General features: G+C 40.4%; 1 protein-coding gene across 13 annotated transcripts in view; it reads left to right on the top strand.

The window, feature by feature from the left end:
• Positions 1–21,654, top strand: part of PHF21A (PHD finger protein 21A) — a 191,373-nt gene that overhangs the window by 166,304 nt on the left and 3,415 nt on the right. For 12 of the 13 annotated variants that reach the window (XM_068554476.1, XM_068554480.1, XM_068554481.1 and 9 more), the window contains 7 exons: positions 3,329–3,427; positions 6,351–6,402; positions 7,158–7,237; positions 7,707–7,767; positions 10,325–10,488; positions 19,809–19,964; positions 21,579–21,654. In XM_068554476.1, the coding sequence (XP_068410577.1) occupies positions 3,329–3,427; positions 6,351–6,402; positions 7,158–7,237; positions 7,707–7,767; positions 10,325–10,488; positions 19,809–19,964; positions 21,579–21,654 (688 nt within the window). The remainder of the gene's footprint in view (positions 1–3,328; positions 3,428–6,350; positions 6,403–7,157; positions 7,238–7,706; positions 7,768–10,324; positions 10,489–19,808; positions 19,965–21,578) is intronic. The other variant, XM_068554483.1, reaches the window with a different exon arrangement.

Raw genomic sequence — 21,654 nt, 5'->3', positions numbered from 1 at the left:
TTTGTTTTTCTCTTTCTGACTTACTTCACTCTGTATGACAGACTCTGGGTCCATCCACCTCACTACAGATAACTCAATTTCATTTCTTTTTATGGCTGAGTAATATTCCATTGTGTATATGTGCCACATCTTCTTTATCTGTTCATCTGTCGATGGACATTTAGGTTGCTTCCATGTCCTGGCTATTGTAAATAGTGCTGCAGTGAACATTGTGGTGCATGTTTCTTTTTGAATTATGGTTTTCTCAGGGTATATGCCCAGTAGTGGGATTGCTGGGTCATATGGTAGTTCTATTTTTAGTTTTTTAAGGAACCTCCATACTGTTTTCTATAGTGGTTGTATCAATTTACATTCCCACCAACAGTGTAGGAGCGTTCGCTTTTCACCACACCCTTTCCAGCATTTATTGTTTCTAGCTTTTTTGATAATGGCCATTCTGACAGCATGAGGTGATACCTCATTGTAGTTTTGATGTGCATTTCTCTAATAATTAGTGACGTTGAGCATCTTTTCATGTGCCTCTTCTCCATCTGTATGTCTTCCTTGGTGAAATGTCTGTTTAGGTCTTCTGCCTGTTTTTTAACTGGGCTGTTTGTTTTTTTGATATTGAGCTCCATGAGCTGTTTGTATATTTTGGAGATTAATCCTTTGTCTGTTGTTCCATTTGAAAATATTTTCTCCAATTTTGAGGGTTGTCTTTTTGTCTTGTTTATGGTTTCCTTTGCTGTGCAAAAGCTTTTAAGTCCCATTTGTTTATTTTTGTTTTTATTTCTGTTACTCTAGGAGGTGGGTCAAAAAAGATCTTGCTGTGGTTTATGTCAAGGAGTGTTCTTCCTATGTTTTCCTCTAAAAGTTTTATAGTGTCTGGTCTTACATTTAAGTCTTTAATCCATTTGGAGTTTATTGTTGTGTATGGTGTTAGGGAGTGTTCTAATTTCATTCTTTTACACGTAGCTGTCCAGTTTTCCCAGCACCACTTATTGAAGAGTCTGTCTTTTCTCCATTGTATGTTCTTGCCTCCTTTGTCGTAAATTAGATGCCCATATGTGCATGGGTTTATCTCTGGGCATTCTGTCCTGTACCATTGATCTCTATTTCTGTTTTTGTGCCAGTACCATACTGTCTTGACTACTGTAGCTTTGTGGTATAGTTTGAAGTTGGGGCACCTGATTCCTCCAACTCCGTTTTTCTTTCTCAAGATTGCTTTGGCTATTCGGGGTCTTTTGTGTTTCCATATGAATTGTAAGATTTTTTGTTTTAATTCTGTGAAGAATGCCTTTGGTAGTTTGATAGGGGTTGCATTGAATCTGTAGATTGCTTTGGGTAGTATAGTCATTTTCACAATATTGATTCTTCCAATCCAAGAACATGGTATATTTCTCCACCTGTTTATGTCATCTTTGATTTCTTTCATCAGTGTTTTATAGTTTTGTGAATACAAGTCTTTCGCCTCCTTAGGCAGGTTTATTCCTAGGTATTTTATTCTTTTTGTTGCAGTGGTAAATGGCAGCGTTTCCTTAATTTCTCTTACAGATTTTTCATTGTTGGTGTATAGGAATGCCAGAGATTTCTGTGCATTAATTTTGTATCCTGCAACCTTACCAAATTCATTGATTAGTTCTAGTAGTTTTCTGGTGGCATCTTTAGGATTCTCTATGTATAGTATCATGTCATCTGCAAACAGTGACAGCTTTACTTCTTCTTTTCCAATTTGTATTCCTTTTATTTCTTTTTCTTCTCTGATTGCTGTGGCTAGGACTTACAAAACTATGTTGAATAAGAGTGATGAGAGTGATCAGACATCCTTGTCTTGTTCCTGATCTTAGTGGAAATGCTTTCACTTTTTCACCATTGAGTATGATGCTTGCTATGGGTTTGTCATATATGGCCTTTATTATGTTGAGGTAGCTTCCCTCTATGCCCATTTTCTGGAGAGTTTGTATCATAAATGGGTGTTGAATTTTGTCAAAAGCTTTTTCTGCATCTGTTGAGATGATCATATGGTTTTTATTCCTAGTTTGTTAATGTGGTGTATCACATTGATTGATTTGCGTATATTGAAGAATCCTTGCATCCCTGGGATAAATCCCACTTGATCATGGTGTATGATCCTTCTAATGTGCTGTTGGATTCTGTTTGCTAATATTGTGTTCAGGATTTTTGCATCTATGTTCATCAGTGATATTGGTCTGTAATTTTCTTTTTTTGTGATATCTTTTTCTGGTTTTGGTATCAGGGTGATGATGGTGGCTTCGTAGAATGAATTTGGGAGCGTTTCTCCCTCTGCAGTTTTTTGGAAGAGTTTGAGAAGGATCTGTGTTAGCTCTTCTCTAAACATTTCATAGAATTCACCTGTGAAGCCATCTGGGCCTGGATTTTGTTTGTTGGAAGGTTTTTAATTATGGTTTCAATTTCATTACTTGTGATTGATTTGTTTATATTTTCTAATTCTTCCTGGTTCAGTCTTGGAAAATTGTACCTTTCTAAGAATTTGTCCATTTCTTCATGGTTGTCCATTTTATTGGCATATAGTTGTTTGTAGTAGTCTCCTATAATCCTTTTCTGCATGGTTTTTAATTTTGAAAATGTAAATTAGGTTTATGTTTATAGTTTTATATCCAGTGTTCTAATATCATTTCAGTATTTACAGAGGGTTTCATAAAATGAATTAGCCATTGGGTCAAGATAAGAATAGTAATGCAAACCAAGTCTACTAGTTTGCTAGCTGCCATTTGTGTCTGAAGATGGTAATGCTACTGGTGTTTGTTTTGTTTGAACGGATGCATCTGGAAGATGAGGTTGGCCGTAATCAGGATGGCAGCCTTTTACAAGATGGCCTTTCCTTGGCAACTGCATCTCTCCTCTAATGGATGATATAGGCAGGTTTTAAATATCCCAAGTAAGGATAGTTCTGCAGCCTCTCTTAGATTGTGATTGGAATTGTTCTGAAATAGAAAAGTGTGTATGTAAGATTTTTTTGGACATCATTCAGATCCTAAGCATGCTATGAACTAGAGCTTGACCCATATGTAACAAGAATGGACTTACTTCTGGGAAACTACCCCTGCATCCTAAAGTACATTGAAATACACTATTGTATTTATAGATTCATAGCTATTCTAGTTATGCAATTTAATCATTTCAACTGGGGCCTTCCATTTTACTTTTTCCCCCTTCTAAAATGAAGTCCATATTATCTCCTTTATTAATATGTTTCCAATTTGAGTATGTTCTTTTCTTTCTTGTTGGCAACAGTCAAACTATGTTTGCTTTTATTCTTTTAATAAAAAAGTGAATTCTGAAGTTTCATTTAATTTTCTTCTTCTAGACAATTAAATCCCACACAGAAACAGATGAGAAACAAACAGAGAGCCGCACTGTCACTCCACCTACTGCACCCAAACCAAAACGGGAGGAGAACCCTCAGGTAGGCCCAGCCCTCCAAGGCATGGCTCAGTCTATGTGATGTGACTTATTCACATGCATCATGAGGGACACTTGCTCTCTGAATCACTTGATATCCTTGTCTTGTGCTTTCTCACTATTCAGTAATGTTATTGCCAAATCAGGTTGGCCTGGGACAGATTAAGAGTGTGGTCTTGAGTGTTCATGAGCTGGCAAACAGGCCTTTCATACATATATCACACACTTGAATTGTATGATTCATGACCATTTCCCCAGGTATCCCACTGCATTCCTAATGATCATTATGTTTTGTTTGTCTCAGCCAACATTTATAAGATGTCCAGTTCACTTAGTTAAGGTCTATCTATGTTATCGATTACAGTTGTTACACGTGCATTTTTGTTATTACTATTGTATTGCATTAGATCCCAAAATCCCAGATGAGTCAGTAGCTCAAAAGTAGTTCATTGAAGCATAAAAGTAGGGATGAAAATACTAGCATCTGTACTACAACTTAGGATAGAATTATAAACTTAAATAGCAAACAAAACTGTGGTACAAATATAGAATGTGAATTTGTATGTCCTTAGGCAAGAGATTTTTTAGTTTGATACTTTTGTACAAGCAGCTATAAAAGAAAAATGTGGACAGGTAATATGATGATGAATATATGATAGTTGGATTTTATTAGACCAGCAATCCATTTCCTTCTATCCTCAGTGCATTCTTTGTAATGAAACCATGTCAAATAGTGGCATAAAGCCATCAAAGCTTCATGTCATTTTTTTGAAGCAGTGATTTATTAAGCCAGTTCAGGTTTTTCTAAAGCAAGTACAAATTATAATACTTTCTGATATGAAATGAATTAATTTTTAATTTGTCTTTAAAGAAGAGACCAAAACTTGAACCTAAAAGAAGTACTAGTCATGCGTATTGCTGAGAAACTTATAAAATAATCTGCAAAATTAATGACAAGTATTAGGCTTGGAGAGGGAAAAACAGAGCAGGCTATTAGCAAAATTTCCTTATCAAAAGACACTAAAAGAGGACTTCCCTGGTGGCGCAGTGGTTAAGAATCCGCCTGCCAACGCAGGGGACACGGGTTTCGAGCCCTGGTCTGGGAAGATCGCACATGCCGTGGAGCAACTAAGCCTGTGTGCCACAGCTACTGAGGCTGTGCTCTAGAGCCCGCGAGCCACAACTGCTGAGCCCACGTGCCACAACTACTGAAGCCCATGCACCTAGAGCCCGTGCTCCTCAACAAGAGAAGCCACTGCAATGAGAAGCCCGTGCACCGCAGTGAAGAGTAGCCCCCGCTCGCCGCAACTAGAGAAAGCCCGCACGCAGCAACAAAGACCCAATGCAGCCAAAAATAAATAAATAAATTTATTTAAAAAAACCAAGAAACTAAAGGATATCTTATGTCAGTGGCACAGTGTGGGCAAGCAAGTAGCATCATGTGGAATAACACGTATTTCTAATTGGACAGAATCACTGCCATAAAGGGAATAAATTAGTTATTGGCATATGTGTGATACGTAGATAAGGCAAAAGTTCTTGACAGCTTTTTATTCTATTTATCACTGAAAATCTGTTCTACAGAAGAGATTTTTTTCCATTTAATAATTCTTTTATGAGCTTGATCTAGACTGGCAAAGATGAGTTGGGTGTGAGTGGCCAAGAAGGATGCTGTTACTTGATTAAAAGAAGGTGCATCTGAATGTCAGTTCACACACTGCTTTATTAACAGAGAACAGTTGGTAGACAGCCTTCTAATCTTAAGTTTTGAAGGAATAGTGAAAATTAGGAATGTAGTTAATTGGCAACCACAAAATGTAGGCAGTGTAGAAAATGGGCAGCACGTCCAAGATTGCTTTTCGTTACTGAAGTACTCTGGCTGTCGGGAGGATAGGTGCCCACCCTAGATTCTGAAATAAGAAATAAAATTAAAACATTTCTTCAGGACTCTGCGGATACCAGTAAAGGACATTTCTGTGTTCTCAAGTGGCTTGTTCAAGGTTATCTTTATAAAACACTCAGTACCTTGAATAGCTTGAACCTATCGCTTCAGGCCAAACTATCATGATATTTAAAGTTGAGGGTAAAATGTCAGGATTTTCAAAGACCAAACTGTGGTATAAATAATTCTGTAGGATTATGTCTCCTAACTAATGATGTTCCTTATTCATCACTGAGAGAAATGGATGATACATTATTTGGCGTATTTAGCAGCTGCATGTACAGCAGAAAATAAAGGCATACTTTCCAGACCACATGCAACCAAAGAGCAAAATAGTAATCAATCTGTTGCTCTCTCCATTTTTAAGCATCTAACGTTCCAGCCTTGGAGTACAGTGTTCTGATCAGTCTAGCTTCTGATGGAGCCCTGAGAGTGGTGGTCAGAGAGAAAGCACTCTATAATTTGTAGGTCCATGGTTGATTGAAAAATCATAGTATTAAGCAGAACCACCTGCTGTCATTCCTAAAACTCATTTAGCTTTGAGTTGTTGTCCAATCAGTGGTAGTAAAAATATAAGAACCCCTGACCTGGTATGACAAATGAAGTACTTAGAATTCGGAGCTTGTTGTATGGGAGGCTGTTTGTAACCCTCTGTGTGTTTCTTCAGTGTGAAGTCCTCTTCCCTCCTTGAGACTTTTTCTGGAAAAAACTTAGGTCATTCAAGATACTGATTTCTGCCATTGAGAAAGTGGAAGATATAGTCCCCAGTCCTTCTCTTTTGATCCCTGTAAGATCAGAAAGCTTCCAGAGCGGCTCCATAGCTGCTAAGAGTGGAGGGTGCCCACTCCTTGTTCACCTGAACCTGGCTTCCTTTTAGCCACCGGCCATTGGGCTGGCTTTCCCTAGGAGTCTTAACTAGGAACATGCAGCTGACTTTGTGAGAACCCACACTGAAGTATATTCTTTCTTTGTTTCTCTGGCACAGAAACTTGCCTTCATGGTGTCTCTAGGGTTGGTAACACATGACCATCTAGAAGGTAAGAGAAGATATTCATGGCGCTACCTTGCTTCTGGCCCAGAGCTTTGTTCTTGAAAATGGTGTTTGATTTATTGTTAGAATTGAAAATTGGAACACAAACAGAGTATAATTCAACCAGTATGGACTCTTTTTTTGGAGTAAACTTACCTTCCTTCTATCTAATGTTCAGCCCCTCTCCTTCCTATCATTATTTATCCACACTACTGTCCTGGGGAAACTCCCTAGTTGCCTGGATTAAGGTGACTTGTGTTCACTTAGAGAAACTTTTTTTTTTCCTGGCAGCATGAAGTAGCAAATGCCCCTCTGACAAGTCTTTCTCTGTATTTTTCAGTCACTGTAGATTATTGGAATCTTAAGAATAGTTGCAAAGCTATACCTGTTCTAGTGATTTAATTCAAGAATGGTGAACTATGATTACTCAATCTAGGTCTGTGGATAAAGTTCATCCACACCTATATTACAGTGATCTAAAAATAAATCAGGACACTTTTACAAGTGTTGTCTACTGTTACGCTCTCAATCACAGAGAGCCACACTGTAGGACAGCACGGCCTTGCTTTCCAAGAGGTGAGAGTGGATGGTCCTACATATTTGCTCCCAGCAGCGTGCTTCCCTTTGCTGAGGCTGCAGTGAAACCAAGAGACTTACTCTCATTTCTAACTTGTCATGGGAAAACCAATAAGTAAACCGTGAAGTTAAGTTTGGGGGGTTCTCCATACCTTTCTTCTAATCCAGACCTTTTGTTTTCCCAAGAAATCCAAAGCAAGCGGCAAGAACGAAAAAGAAGAACAACAGCAAATCCAGTGTACAGTGGCGCGGTCTTTGAGCCAGAGGTATTCCTGGCCAGCACTTGGCCATTCCCTCACGTTTTCAGTTTTATTTGTGACTTGTTCAGCATCTCCCATCTGAAAACCTGCTTAAGAGCAGTACCCTGATTGTACTTGGCCAGCTTTGTAAAATGATGGATTTTTCTCTGGCTGATAACATTATTTCATTTTTATTATTCACTATTTTCCCCTTAGTTTTTTTCTGAAGTTTAAGTAGATACAAACCTACCTTAAAAATTTAACTCATCCTGTCATCTGAACACAACTTTCTTCTGAAGCAGACACAGACCTCTCTGGAATATTCTTTCAGAGCTAAATACATATGATAAATCCAGTTATCACTGAGACCTTTGGGTGACTAGCACTGACTAGTTGGCATGTTGATGGGCATGCTGTGCTTGGTCTTTGGCTTGTACTGGTATTAGTAGTAACCATGCTATTGAACCAGTCACCTTTCTTTCTTCAATCCCGAAAGCGTAAGAAGAGTGCAGTCACGTACCTGAACAGTACAATGCATCCTGGGACCCGGAAGAGAGGTGAGTACCTTTTTTGTATCTCTCCCTTGCTGTTGCTTTTGCTTTCTGTGTTGTGTTTCTTTCCCCTCCCTCCTCCCGTTGTCCTAGAGCCTAACTCCTGTATCCCTTGAATATAGTTTTGTTGTTGTTCTCTGAGAATGGGGGGAAAAGAGAGTGAGATTTCTTATTAGAGTTCTGTATACTGAATCAAAAGCTCCCCTTCCTGGGATTCTGGCAAAGCTGGCTGAGGGGAATGGCTTATTGCAGGGTTTCTGCCCCAGGCCCCTCAGGCTGTTGATGAATAGCACAATGAACAGAACACCCTGTAAAAGGGAGCATTTTAGCATCATTGAGCACAACAGAGCACTGGTGTTGCCAAGGTGTTCTTAGTAGTGTCTGAGTTGTCCTGATGCCAGTGAGGACAGAGCACGACTCTTAAGCTTCTGTGAGCTGCAGACTTTCCAGGAAGGAGAGAGGTAGCCACACTGAGAATCTTGAATCTATGAGAAGAGAGCACCTGCAACTAAAGAGGAAAACATCACTGTCAAAACAGGCTTCCCAAAGCAGAAATTCCTAAAGAGCTCCATCCCCCAATTTCAGACCTTCCAGGGTGGGCATTCCACCTCACTCTCAGGGCAGCAGCTGCCTTCACCATTCAGGTCTAAATAGGTCTTAATAGCTCAGAGTTTGAGCTTATAAACAAGGCTCTGAAATGGTTCTTTGATGTCAGTAATACATCCCAAGGTCCTTTTCTCCACATGATAATATGTCCTTGAATTACAGTTCCAGGCTAGAAAGGTTGCAGAGTGAGTGGAGTAGCATGCTAATTTTTGTGTATGCACAGCAATCTCAGAGCCATTGGAAGCTTGGGAGGTCATCCCGACCCTTTGTCTGCCTTAGGCAGGGCTACCACTGTACCCTTACCACCTCTTCCCCTCAGAGAGATAGCACACCCATGCTAGTGTTTCATCAGCCCCTCCTTCAAGAAGCCAAAACATATTTAGATGGGGATCCCTAAGTCATTGTTTCATATTGATTCCTGGGCCACAGTAACCAGTGTCATGGGTTATTTTTTGTTGTTTTATTTTGTTTTGGGTTGTTTTAGTGACCTCTGACACAGTTCTCAGAAAGGAGCCCCCAGCCAGAAGCCACAGTTAATTGGCCTGCTAGTGGGCAGTATCTGCTGAGAGGATAGGGGTTAAATGAGCCAGAAAGACCTTGGCATCTCTTGCCAAGGTCAGAGGATGAAAGCCTGCATTCACAATGCCTAGGACGTGCCTTCTGTGGGTAAACAAAGAGCATTTATCTTCCACTTTCCCTTCTAGCAGCACTAAATACCCTAGAAAAGACAAACCAGTATGATCTGTCTTTGTACAGCACACAGTGCCAGTTTAACACAGATAGGTAATGTTTGTGTAATATCTGACAGAACCATGACTCTTGTGCATAATTCTAATATAAATTATAACTGTTGGCAAAGTCATGATCCCACATACCGTCCACCAGTGCTCATAGGCAGTTGTGTACCTCTCTGGCTCTTTTTTGCCTATGGTGTGCTGGGCATACACTTTTGATCACTTACAGCTTCGAAGCTATGACCTTTGGCCCTTAGAAGACAAGGACCCTGACTTAGATATATCGTAAGGCAAAAGTGGTTGACCTGGACTTCCCACACCCATTAGGGCCCATTTGTAGATTCTCTGTAGCCATGAGGTTTGATTCAAAATGCTTCTGCTCAAATCAGCTCTCTCTGGTAGCTGTTGCTGATGACAGGGCTTTTCCTGAGACTTTGGAACACCCCAGTTCTAAGACATGTAGTTCACTGGCATGTTTGTGATGGAAAGCAGGGAGACGATTTTTGATCAACTGGGAAGGGTATCTGAGTCCAGACTTACTTAAATTCACTGTGAAGCCCAGAAGGTCTTTTTAGCTCTTAGGTTCCAGCTACTCCCAGAACATATGTCTTCCTAGCTCTGCCAGAAGGGGTAAGAATAGTTAACTTGAATTTTGCCTCCTCCCTTTGCCTTTCTCTACCCTCACAAGCAATGAAGTAGCCAAAATGTGGGCAGGAGAGAAGAGGAAAAGCAGAGATCCTCAGCAAATCTGTTTGTGGGAACTCAGAATCATTAATATTATTATAAGAATAACGATTGCAGAAAAACCTTAGGAAACAATATGTAAAAGATATGGAAAAAGAAAATAAATTCTTATCCCTGGCCTTGGCTCCCGTTGAGCTTTGATATCTTGTTCTCCTGTTAGAAATCTCAAATTGTAATAGTTGAGGAATGTCTCCGTAATCTGCCCAAGGCGAAGACCTTTAACATAACCCAGTATCTCCTGTCATTCTCTGAGGCTCTCTTATCCTCCCTTCGACACTCATGCATTTGTTTCGAATGACATTTAAATCTTTGCTTCTTTTCCTCTCTTTGGGACTGTTGTATTAACCTTCTCTCTGCTACCTCACTTCCTTTTCCATGCTAGCCAATGAGGAACACTGGCCAAAGGTATGTAAGATCATTTTTCCCCCTTTCTTTCCCTCCCCCTTTTTTCCCTTTTGTTCCCTTCTCTCGGTCTGTAGGTCGTCCTCCAAAATACAATGCAGTGCTGGGGTTTGGAGCCCTAACCCCAACATCCCCCCCATCCAGTCATCCTGACTCCCCTGAAAATGAAAAGACAGAGACCACATTCACTTTCCCTGCACCTGTTCAGCCTGTGTCCCTGCCCAGCCCCACCTCCACAGACGTAAGTAACTTGGGAAAAGCTCACTCTCTTTCTCAGAGCTTAAATCGGGGAAACCGTTATCATATGTTGTCTCCTTACCAGTTGCATCTCCTTGACTAACCCTGGAACAGCAGTAATCCCTACAGGACACTGTGTGCCACGTAAGGCAGCTTTCTGCTCTGGGGTCCCAGGTCCTGCCATGTCCTTGAGAATCATATTAAATACCACATTAGGAGGCTCAGTCAGGGTTTTCAGAGTCTGGATTTTATCTGCGGTGAAGGAGTTCTCAGGAAGGGGGATGGGGTGGGGAAGTCAGCTCGTATAATTGAGAGGTGTGCAGGTGTCTGTCGTCAGTTTTGGGGGGTGGGGATAAGGAACAAAGGTGTACATTCCCCTAGCAGTACGTGTTTCCTGCTTCAAGTAAAATTCAAGACAACTTTTCCGAAAAGCAACTTCATTCATCAGAATTGGTCAGAATCAGGCTCCTGAAAAAAGCGTCAGATGCTTAGTAGCCCTTCCCCCAGAGGCTGCAGGAGTGCAAACTAGTGCCCTCTGTTTTTAAATGAGCGCTTACAAAGCGGTGAATTCACTCAACAAATACTGAGCACTGCTCTGCTGAGCATGCACTGTTCTTGAGACTGGGGACAGAACAGGGAACAGAACCAGCTCCCTGCCCTCAGGGAGCTTGTACTGCACGGCCAGAGGCAGGTGATAAGCAAATGAACGTTTAAATGTCAGGTCATGATAAGTGCTGTGAAAAAAAACTTGACACAGAGTCAGGGGCATAAGGAGTTACTGGCAGGAGGTTGCTGTTTTATGAAGAGTGGTAAGAGACAGCCTCTCTGGTGGGAATGGAGTATGTTGGAGTATCTGGGCCGGGGAAGAGCATTCCACGCAGAGGGAACAGCAGTGCAGAAGCCCTGCTCGTTGGAGGAAGTGTATATGGTGTAGAGAAGAAGGGCTTAGTGGGCAGGCAGGAGCAGTGGGAGAGGAGACCTCAGAGGGCAGGGCCCGTCTTGCAGGGCCTTGTAGCTTTTACTCTGAGTGAGATGGGAGATGCTCGAGGGTTTTAAGTAGAGGAGTGACGTTACTTTTCACTTTTTATTTTGAAAATTTCCAAACCTACAGAAAAGTTGGAACAACAACACAAGGAAGGAATATATACCCTCCTCCTAGATTCACCGATTGTTACAATTTCGCCACATATGCTACTTCCCACCACCACACACTTGTTTTGCTGATCTAGTTAAGAAGTTGAAGACATCGTGAATCTTCACCCAAAATACTTCGGTGTATATCTGCTAAAAACAAAGATACTCTCTGACGTAGCCACGATGCAGTTATCAAATTGAGGAAATTTAGTATGACAAAACATTATTTTTATAGTATACAGCCCATCTTCAGATTTCTCCAATTATCTCAATAAATGCCTTAGTGGCACTTTGTTTTTTCTGCTCCAGGATCCAATCCAAGATCACTCTTGACATTAATTTTTATGGTGTTTTGTCTTTAGTCTCCTTACTCTGGAACAGTTTCTCAGCCTGTCTTTGTCCTTCATGACACTGACATTTTTTAAAAGAGAGGCCAGTTGCTGTATAGAGTGTCCCTCCATTTGGATGATCTGATTGTTTCCTCAAGAATAGATTCAGGGTATGCATTTTTGTAGGAGCACTAAATACCTGATGATGCACTGATTCTCAGTGCATCACAAGAGGCACATGTTGTCCATCTGTCCCATTGTTGGTGATATTAACTTTCATCTCTTAAGACAGACTCCATCAAATATCTCTACTCGTAAAGATGCCTGTTTCCTTAGGTGAAGAAAGTGTCGAGTCTATAAAAATATCCAGTTCCCCAGCAAACTTACTCAGTGGTTTTAGCGTCCTCTGAAGGTTCTTGGCTGCATTTATTATTATTATTTTTTAACATCTTTATTGGAGTATAATTGCTTTACAATGGTGTGTTAGTTTCTGCTGTATAACAAAGTGAATCAGCTGTACTTATATCCCCATATCCCCTCCCTCTTGCATCTCCCTCCCACCCTCCCTATCCCACGCCTCTAGGTGGTCACAAAGCACCGAGCTGATCTCCCTGTGAGATGCAGCTGCTTCCCACTAGCTATCTGTTTTACATTTGGTAGTGTATATATGTCCATGACACTCTCTAACTTCGTCCCAGCTTACCCTTCCCCAACCCCGTGTCCTCAAGTCCATTGTCTACGTCAGCATCTTTATTCCTGTCCTGCCCCTAGGTTCTTCAGAACCTTTTTTTTTTTTTTTAGATTCCATATATATGTGTTAGCACACGGTATTTGTTTTTACCTTTCTGACTTACTTCACTCTGTATGACAGACTCTAGGTCTATCCACCTCACTACAAATAACTCAATTTCATTTCTTTTTATGGCTGAGTAATATTCCATTGTATATATGTGCCACATCTTCTTTATCCATTCGTCTGTCGATCGACACTTAGGTTGCTTCCATGTCCTGGCTATTGTAAATAGTGCTGCAGTGAACATTGTGGTACATGACTCTTTATGAATTACGGTTTTCTCAGGGTATATGCCCAGTAGTGGGATTGCTGGGTCGTATGGTAGTTCTATTTTTAGTTTTTTAAGGAGCCTCCATACTGTTCTCCATAGTGGCTGTATCAATTTACGTTCCCACCAACAGTGCAAGAGGGTTCCCTTTTCTCCACACCCTCTCCAGCATTTATTGTTTGTAGACTTTTTGATGATGGCCATTCTGACCGGTGTGAGATGATACCTCGTTGTAGTTTTCATTTGCATTTCTCTAATGATTAGTGATGTTGAGCATCCTTTCATGTGTTTGTTGGCAATCTGTATATCTTCTTTGGAGAAATGTCTGTTTAGGTATTCTGCCCATTTTTGGACTGGGTTGTTTGCTTTTTTGAAAATGAGCTGCATGAGCTGCTTGTATATTGTGAAGATTAATCCTTTGTCAGTTGCTTCATTTGCAAATATTTTCTCCCATTCTGAGGGTTGTCTTTTCATCTTGTTTATGGTTTCCTTTGCTGTGCAAAAGCTTTTAAGTTTCATTAGGTCCCATTTGTTTTTTTGTTTTGTTTTTATTTTCCTTTCTCTAGGAGGTGGGTCAAAAAGGATCTTGCTGCGATTTATGTCATAGAGTGTTCTGCCTATGTTTTCCTCTAAGAGTTTGCTAGTGTCTGGCCTTACATTTAGGTCTTTAATCCATTTTGAGTTTATTTTTGTGTATGGTGTTAGGGAGTGTTCTAGTTTCATTCTTTTACATGTAGCTGTCCAGTTTTCCCAGCACCACTTATTGAAGAGGCTGTCTTTTCTCCATTGTATATTCTTGCCTCCTTTATCAAAGAGAAGGTGACCATATGTGTGGGGGTTTATCTCTGGGCTTTCTATCCTGTTCCATTGATCTACATTTCTGTTTTGGTGCCAGTACCATACTGCCTTGATTATTGTAGCTTTGTAGTATAGTCTGAAGTCCGGGAGCCTGATTCCTCCAGCTCCGTTTTTCTTTCTCAAGATTGCTTTGGCTATTTGGGGTCTTTTGTGTTTCCATACAAATTGTGAAATTTTTTGTTCTGATTCTGTGAAAAATGCCATTGGTAGTTTGATAGGGATTGCATTGAATCTGTAGATTGCTTTGGGTAGTATAGTCATTTCCACAATGTTGATTCTTCCAGTCCAAGAACATGGTATATCTCTCCATCTGTTTGTATCATCTTTAAGTTCTTTCATCAGTGTCTCATAGTTTTCTGCATACAGGTCCTTTGTCTCCTTAGGTAGGTTTATTCTTAGGTATTTTATTCTTTTTGTTGCAGTGGTAAATGGGAGTGTTTCCTTAATTTCTCTTTCAGATTTTTCATCATTAGTGTATAGGAATGCAAGAGATTTCTGTGCATTAATTTTGTATCCTGCTCCTTTACCAAATTCATTGATTACCTCTAGTAGTTTTCTGGTAGCATCTTTAGGATTCTCTGTGCATAGTATCATGTCATTTGCAAACAGTGACAGTTTTACTTCTTCTTTTCCAATTTGTATTCCTTTTATTTCTTTTTCTTCTCTGATTGCTGTGGCTAAAACTTCCAAAACTATGTTGAATAATAGTGGTGAGAGTGGGAAACCTTGTCTTGTTCCTGAGCTTAATGGAAATGGTTTCAGTTTTTCACCACTGAGAACGATGTTGGCTGTGAGTTTGTCATATATGGCCTTTATTATGTTGACATAAGTTCCCTCTATGCCTACTTTCTGGAGGGTTTTTATCATAAATGGGTGTTGAATTTTGTCGAAAGCTTTTTCTGCATCTATTGAGATGATCATATGGTTTTTATCCTTCAATTTGTTAATATGGTTTATCACATTGATTGATTTGCATATATTGAAGAATCCTTGCATCCCTGGAATAAACCCCACTTGATCATGGTGTATGATCCTTTTAATGTGCTGTTGGATTCTGTTTGCTAGTATTTTGTTGAGGATTTTTGCATCTATGTTCATCACTGATACTGGCCTGTAGTTTTCTTTTTTTGTGACATCATTGTCTGGTTTTGGTATCAGGGTGATGGTGGCCTCGTAGAATGAGTTTGGGAGTGTTCCTCCCTCTGCTATATTTTGGAAGAGTTTGCGAAAGGATAGGTGTTAGCTCTTCTCTAAATGTTTGGTAGAATTCGCCTGTGAAGCCATCTGGTCCCGGGCTTTTGTCTGTTGGAAGATTTTTAATCCCAGTTTCAATTTCTGTGCTGGTGATTGGTCTGTTTATATTTTCTATTTCTTCCTGGTTCAGTCTCGGAAGGTTGTACTTTTGTAAGAATTTGTCCATTTCTTCCAGGTTGTCCCATCTTATTGGCATGGAGTTGCTTGTAGTAATCTCTCATGATCCTTTGTATTTCTGCAGTGTCAGTTGTGCCTTCTCCTTTTTCATTTCTAATTCTGTTGATTTGAGTCTTCTCCCTTTTTTTCTTGAGTCTGGCTAATGGTTTATCAATTTTGTTTATCTTCTCAAAGAACCAGCTTTTACTTTTATTGATCTTTGCTCTTGTTTTCTTCATTTCTTTTTCATTTATTTCTGAGCTGATCTTTATGATTTCCTTTCCTTCTGCTAACTTTGGGGGTTTTTTGTTCTTCTTTCTCTAATTGCTTTACATGTAAGGTTAGGTTGTTTATTTGAGATGTTTCTTGAGGTAGGATTGTATTGCTATAAGCTTCCCTCTTAGAACTGCTTTTGCTGCATCGCATAGGTTTTGGGTCGTCGTGTTTTCATTGTCATTTGTTTCTAGGTATTTTTTGATTTCCTCTTTGATTTCTTCAGTGATCTCTTGGTTATTTAGTAGTGTATTGTTTAGTCTCCATGTGTTTGTGTTTTTTGCAGTTTTTTCCCTGTAATTGATATCTAGTCTCATAGCGTTGTGGTCGGAAAAGATACTTGATACAATTTCAATTTTCTTAAATTTACCAAGGCTTGATTTGTGCCCCAAGGTATGATCTATCCTGTGCATTTATTATTTTTAAGGCGTTTGCAAAATTGGCTTGGATTTTAGAGTGATCACTGTGTCTGACAACAGAGAAGAGACTGTGGGGAGGATAGGATGGGAGCAGGGAGACCAGTTAGGAGGCTGTTGCAGTCATCCTGGCAAGAGCTGACGATGGCTTGGCCCGATTGAATGGCAGAAGTAGAGATGGAGAAAACTGATCGGGTCTGCATATATTTTGAAGAGCCAGCAGGATTAGATAAGGGGATGTGAGAAAAAGAGAATAGCCAAAGGTTTTGGCCTAAACAACTGAAAGGATGAAGCTGCCATTTACTGGAAGATGAGCAGGTTTGAGGAGGGAAACCAAGAGTTTCATTTTGTACACATCCCAGTTCTTTTGTGAATTACAGAGCTTGTCTTTAGGATCGTCTTCAGGTAAAAATCCCTTGAACTTGAAGCTTCTTAGTACTTAATAATTAGGTCTACCCCTCTCTAAAGAGCAAAAGAATACCGTATGCACATCCTGAGTTACAGTTCCAGAAGCAACCAAGGAAGTGTCATCTTTGGAGGACCAGGGTCATAGAAGAGTTCTCGGGCAGATTTCCTTCCTTGGACAATAGCTAGTGGCTACAGACCCAGGCTTGCTCTCAAGATTCAGCATTGGTTTTTGGCATTAGTGATTGACACAGGTTTTCTACCTGTCCTGTTAATGAGCACCAGGAGTCCCTGTCAGAAACTTTGTTTGCACCAAAGATTATCTCCGTTTTCCTCAGTTGAAGCATTGCCATGGTATTGCCAGCTCATGGCTTCTTGGTAGGGATCCTTTGCAAGGTGACTGACGCACAGGTGCTGGGGAACAGATGATTGTGGGTCTGCAAGTGAGTATCTTGCCTAAAGAATGTTGTTTTTCTTTTTTGTGACTTTTGGCTGAGGAGGTTTATTTTCTTTGAGAGACTGAACCCAAAGGATCCACTCAGATCAAATCACAAACTAAATGCTTTTGCCAGGTTTCATCTTAAAAGGGAAACTTTGTTCTTTTCAGGAATCTAAAGGTAAAAGAAGGCTTTTCTAAAACCATTAAATATGTTGAGAACTTTCTCAGTTAAACCTAGTGGAATGGATTTTCTTTAAAGATAATTGACTTCTACTTTTACAGTGTCCCAACAGTGGCAGTGATTAAAATCAACACACAGGACTCTGTGTTTGCTGCTGAGTAGCATAAGCCCCAGCAATGTTAATTAAACAATCACAGTTGAGAGGCAGGCATTTCCTGGGGATCAATAACCATCTAGAAGGAGTTGGTAATATAAGACCCAGCCAGTCACTAATCTTTAGGATGTATCTTGTTGCCACTATCATCATTTTTATGAGAAGGGAAGATATGTTGGCACAGTTATAAAATTTGTTTAGCAGATGATGAAGTTGCAATTGGTATAGCCAGGGTGTTTCCAAAAAACATACATCCTCAGCTCCTAGCAAAGGATCGTGGGTCAGCCATCATTCAACTTACTATTTGGTTTATGGTAGTAATTTGGTCAGTCACCAAAGCCTAACCCTTTGGACCTGGTGCAGCAACTCTGTGGGACTTCCTCTGCTCTCTTTAAGCAAAGAACCAATTCTGCGTGGATGAAATACATATCTTGGCATTTTATATTCATTTCTATGGGCAGTAGTTCGCAATCTGTGGTCTGGGTATGATACTGAGACTCTTTCAGGGGGTCAAAATATAAAATATATTCTTATGTATTTTAAAATATAATATCAATCAAAATATAAAATCAAAAATATTTTCATGATAATACCAAAATATTCTTTGCCATTTTCATTCTCATTCTCTCAAAAGTAGGACAGTGGAGTTTTCCAGGTACTACATGATAAGTGGTGATAGCACCCTGAGGGCTAACTGAATGTGCACTTGTGTGTTCTTGGATTTTAACATTCTTCAATACATGATTTTTGTAACTTCCTGTGATTCTGTTATTTATTTCAACATAAAAAAGTTTAAAAACTTCTAGTACAATAAACAGCAATAGATACAACTCACATAAGCAAAAGCACTTTGAGGTCGTTAGTAATTTTAAGAGTTACTAAGGGGTCCTGACACTGAAAAGATTATGAACTGCTGCTACAGGATATGTAAATAGGATAGAAGTTTTCTTTCCTTTAGGAACTTGAAAGAAATTATTTAACCTTTATTTTATGTACTCTCCACCTTCCACTTCCTGATGTTCTCCTTACTCTGGAGCAAAGGAAAGTGAGCGGAACTCTTTACCCAACAAATAAGATAGGTATTTGGAATAAGATGTCCAGTTTGTCTCATTTACTTCATCAGTGATAATTTTACCTGTGGTTCGTGTAAAAGAGTTTCTGAAGCCATAAAATTATTATAAACTTATTAAAGATGCAGACTTACAACATGGGGCGAAGGTTCAAGAGAGACTAGGTCTCTAGAGGAGAGCCACCCTCAGCCTGATTTTAAGAAGAAAGTCACAGTTAATCTAGGGATGAAACCTTAAATCTTTTGGTGCCTTGAAGTTACACTGTTAGGCTGCATTCTTATGTAGTATTTTTACACGTGTATTAAGTATTTTTTTTTTTGACTGCCCAGAGGTAACATTGTCTTACTAAAAAAGATTAACATCCATCCACACTTTGATGTAGCTTACAACTTTTTGCAGCCAGTTTTCTAGGCCACCAGATACCCTAGATATGTAGATACTGCCAGATAGTTCCTTTCCTTTCCTTTGGATAGAAATAGTAGGTCTGGGAAGATATGTTCCTTTCAGCAATCGTGGTTGAAGGGTTATATCATAGAAAGGAAGAACTGGGAATCGCTTTCTGTATCATTGCTTCTTGTGCAAAATTTCTGCATTAGGCCTTCTGTCAGAATAGCCTAGAATTCTAAAACAACACATTGGAAGTGAAAAGGCGGGGGTCTACTCCAAGCTGGGGTGCTGCCTTGGTAGTTAACCTCTGGCCTGACCCTTCAGTCTTCCCTTCCCTGGTGTCCTTATCAGCAGCGTTAATCCTGTTTAGAGAACAGGCCAGGGATTGACTTACTGAAAAACACCTCTTTAATACCTCATTTTTTTTAATGTGTTCTCTCCAAATTTTAAATAGATCTGCTTTTTTCTGATGGTGCCTTTTGTTGGGAGGGCTCCCACAGACTTACCTGAGTACCAGAACCATCACTGATGGAGGCGGGGGAGACTAGCAGAGTGCACTTAGGCTGCTCTTCTTTATCTATCTGGTGAAGCATTTCACAGGGAGGAATAAAGCCTCCCGGAATAGAACGGTCCATTGAACAGCAAATGCCAAATACTGGTTTTAAGAGAACACTGTCAGCTGTTTGGCTTTTTTAATTCTTCATGTTAGAAAACTCATAGGAGTTTACTTTGCTCCTGACTTAATACTTTCCCATTTGAACTTTGACTATAGTTTTTCTCCCAGAGCAAGCAAAGAGTTGAGCGAAAACCTCCATTTCTTGTCTGTCTTCTTTCCCAACGATGATGGGAGATGATGATGAATGGATTTCAGTGTCTTTTAACTTTATGATTTGTGAGTTGGACTGTACCAAAACTTAAATGCTGAGTTATCACCTGGAAAGCTAATTTTGGCTTAGGTGACCCCACAGTTACAGTTTCTTGTAAACTCTACTTTAAGGTTAAGAATACTGGCCCCACCTGGGGAACCTCAATGCTATAGAGCAGGCTTGCACCATTGGTAATTCCTGCTTTTCTTGAACACTCTTGCAATGAGTTGGAGGGGCACAGCTGAGTGTCCTAAAACATTTATATGTATCCAGAATGTGCACATTAACATTCCAATTTTACCTTTTTGTCCTTTCTCTTACCTTTCCTCTCAATTTCATAGGGTGATATCCATGAGGATTTTTGCAGTGTTTGCAGAAAAAGTGGCCAGTTGCTGATGTGTGACACGTGTTCCCGTGTATATCATCTGGACTGCTTGGACCCTCCTCTGAAAACGATTCCCAAGGGCATGTGGATCTGTCCCAGATGTCAGGACCAGGTACTGTGGGTGGGTCAGAAAGGACGAGGGACGGAGGAGGAGGAGAAGGACCTCGTTTCCCCTCTAAGCTGAGGGAATGGCTGAGTCTCTTTCCTCTCCAGTAGTTCTCCGAGCCACATCTGCCCTGTTCACAGCACAGCACTCACCCCCACAGCATGCCTCCTCTCAGAGGTTCTCTGTTCATGAGGCAGTGACTCATGTACAGGTGGAGAGACCTTAACTGCTTCCCTCTATTTGAAATGACTTATCTTTTCATTACCTTTGCCCTTAAAAGTCCATAAGACTGTCTGCCTCATTCTCTAAAAATGGTCCAAACTCAGCATATGGTTGAAACTCTGGAAATAAAATCCTTAAAGGAAGGTGCCCAGTTGATCATTTAATTCAAATAAGAACAGTTTTACTCTTAACCTGTGTCATCATCAGGATCAGAGAACTAACTATAAAAGTACTGTCTTAATATTTCATGGATTTGAAAGAAGAAAAGAGAAAGCCTCTTCCCTCCCTTTTCTGTTTAGTTTCTGATTTTTTATTTAAACTATTCATGTATCTTTATGTCTTTATGTTTTTGTTGTTTTTTTTTTTTTATTAATTAATTAATTTATTTATTTATTTTTGGCTGTGTTGGGTCTTCGTTTCTGTGCGAGGGCTTTCTCTAGTTGCGGCGAGCGGGGGCCACTCTTCATCACGGTGCGCGGGCCTCTCACTATCGCGGCCTCTCTTGTTGCGGAGCACAGGCTCCAGGCGCGCAGGCTCAGTAGTTGTGGCTCACAGGCCCAGTTGCTCCGCGGCATGTGGGATCTTCCCAGACCAGGGCTCGAACCCGTGTCCCTTGTATTGGCAGGCGGATTCTCAACCACTGCGCCACCAGGGAAGCCCTTTATGTTTTTATTATAAGCTGTCTTGAGACCTTTTTGGAAGTAGGCAAAAGTATAAATATTAAATCAATAAGCCCAGTAGCTCAGCAAGCTTTGGGGTCCTGCTCAGTTCTTTGGAATCCTGATTTGAGGGAATTCTGGTTTTCCCCTTTAAATCTTGGTGTCCTCATCCTTACTGTCTCCATGATGTAGTAGAGACAGTTCTCTCTGTTCTCTTCCTGATGCTGCTTTGTGACCCTCTGATAATTTTCTACTCGGGGTCTAGATTATACTTCAGTACTTGGAACTGATATTTAATTTCCTTGGTCAGGCTGTGTCTTTGAGGCACATACAAGCTAAAATTGCGACAGGCAGCCCATGTCAGGTCAAGGACGAAGCTGCCAGTGGCTGCCGCCATTATGCAGACTTGCAGCTTGTGTGCTGATGTTTCTGACCGTTGGGAGTAGTTGGGGATCGTGTAGCAGGCATGAAAAGATGGGAATGCCTAGCCAACTCCCAGCCTCTTTCTAAGCCAGGGCTCAGGTGGCTTGGCTCTTCCTGCCATTGACCCTCATTCTTTCAGGCTGATAACTGGGACTTTGTAGTCCAGAAACTATAGACCAGGGTTTTGCAACACTGCCACCATAAATCCTTCCTGGATTTTGTCTGCCAGTAGCTACAGACACTGTTGCTTGTTACTACACAGTGGATGTGTGTTTATATATCTTTCTCAAGGGTAAAATTCTAAAAATCTTTTCAGATGCTGAAGAAGGAAGAAGCAATTCCATGGCCTGGAACTTTAGCAATTGTTCATTCCTATATTGCCTATAAAGCAG

Source organism: Eschrichtius robustus, chromosome 11 (assembly GCF_028021215.1).
Source record: "Eschrichtius robustus isolate mEscRob2 chromosome 11, mEscRob2.pri, whole genome shotgun sequence".
Lineage (NCBI taxonomy): Eukaryota > Metazoa > Chordata > Mammalia > Artiodactyla > Eschrichtiidae > Eschrichtius > Eschrichtius robustus.
This window is presented reverse-complemented; position numbering and strand designations above follow the sequence as displayed.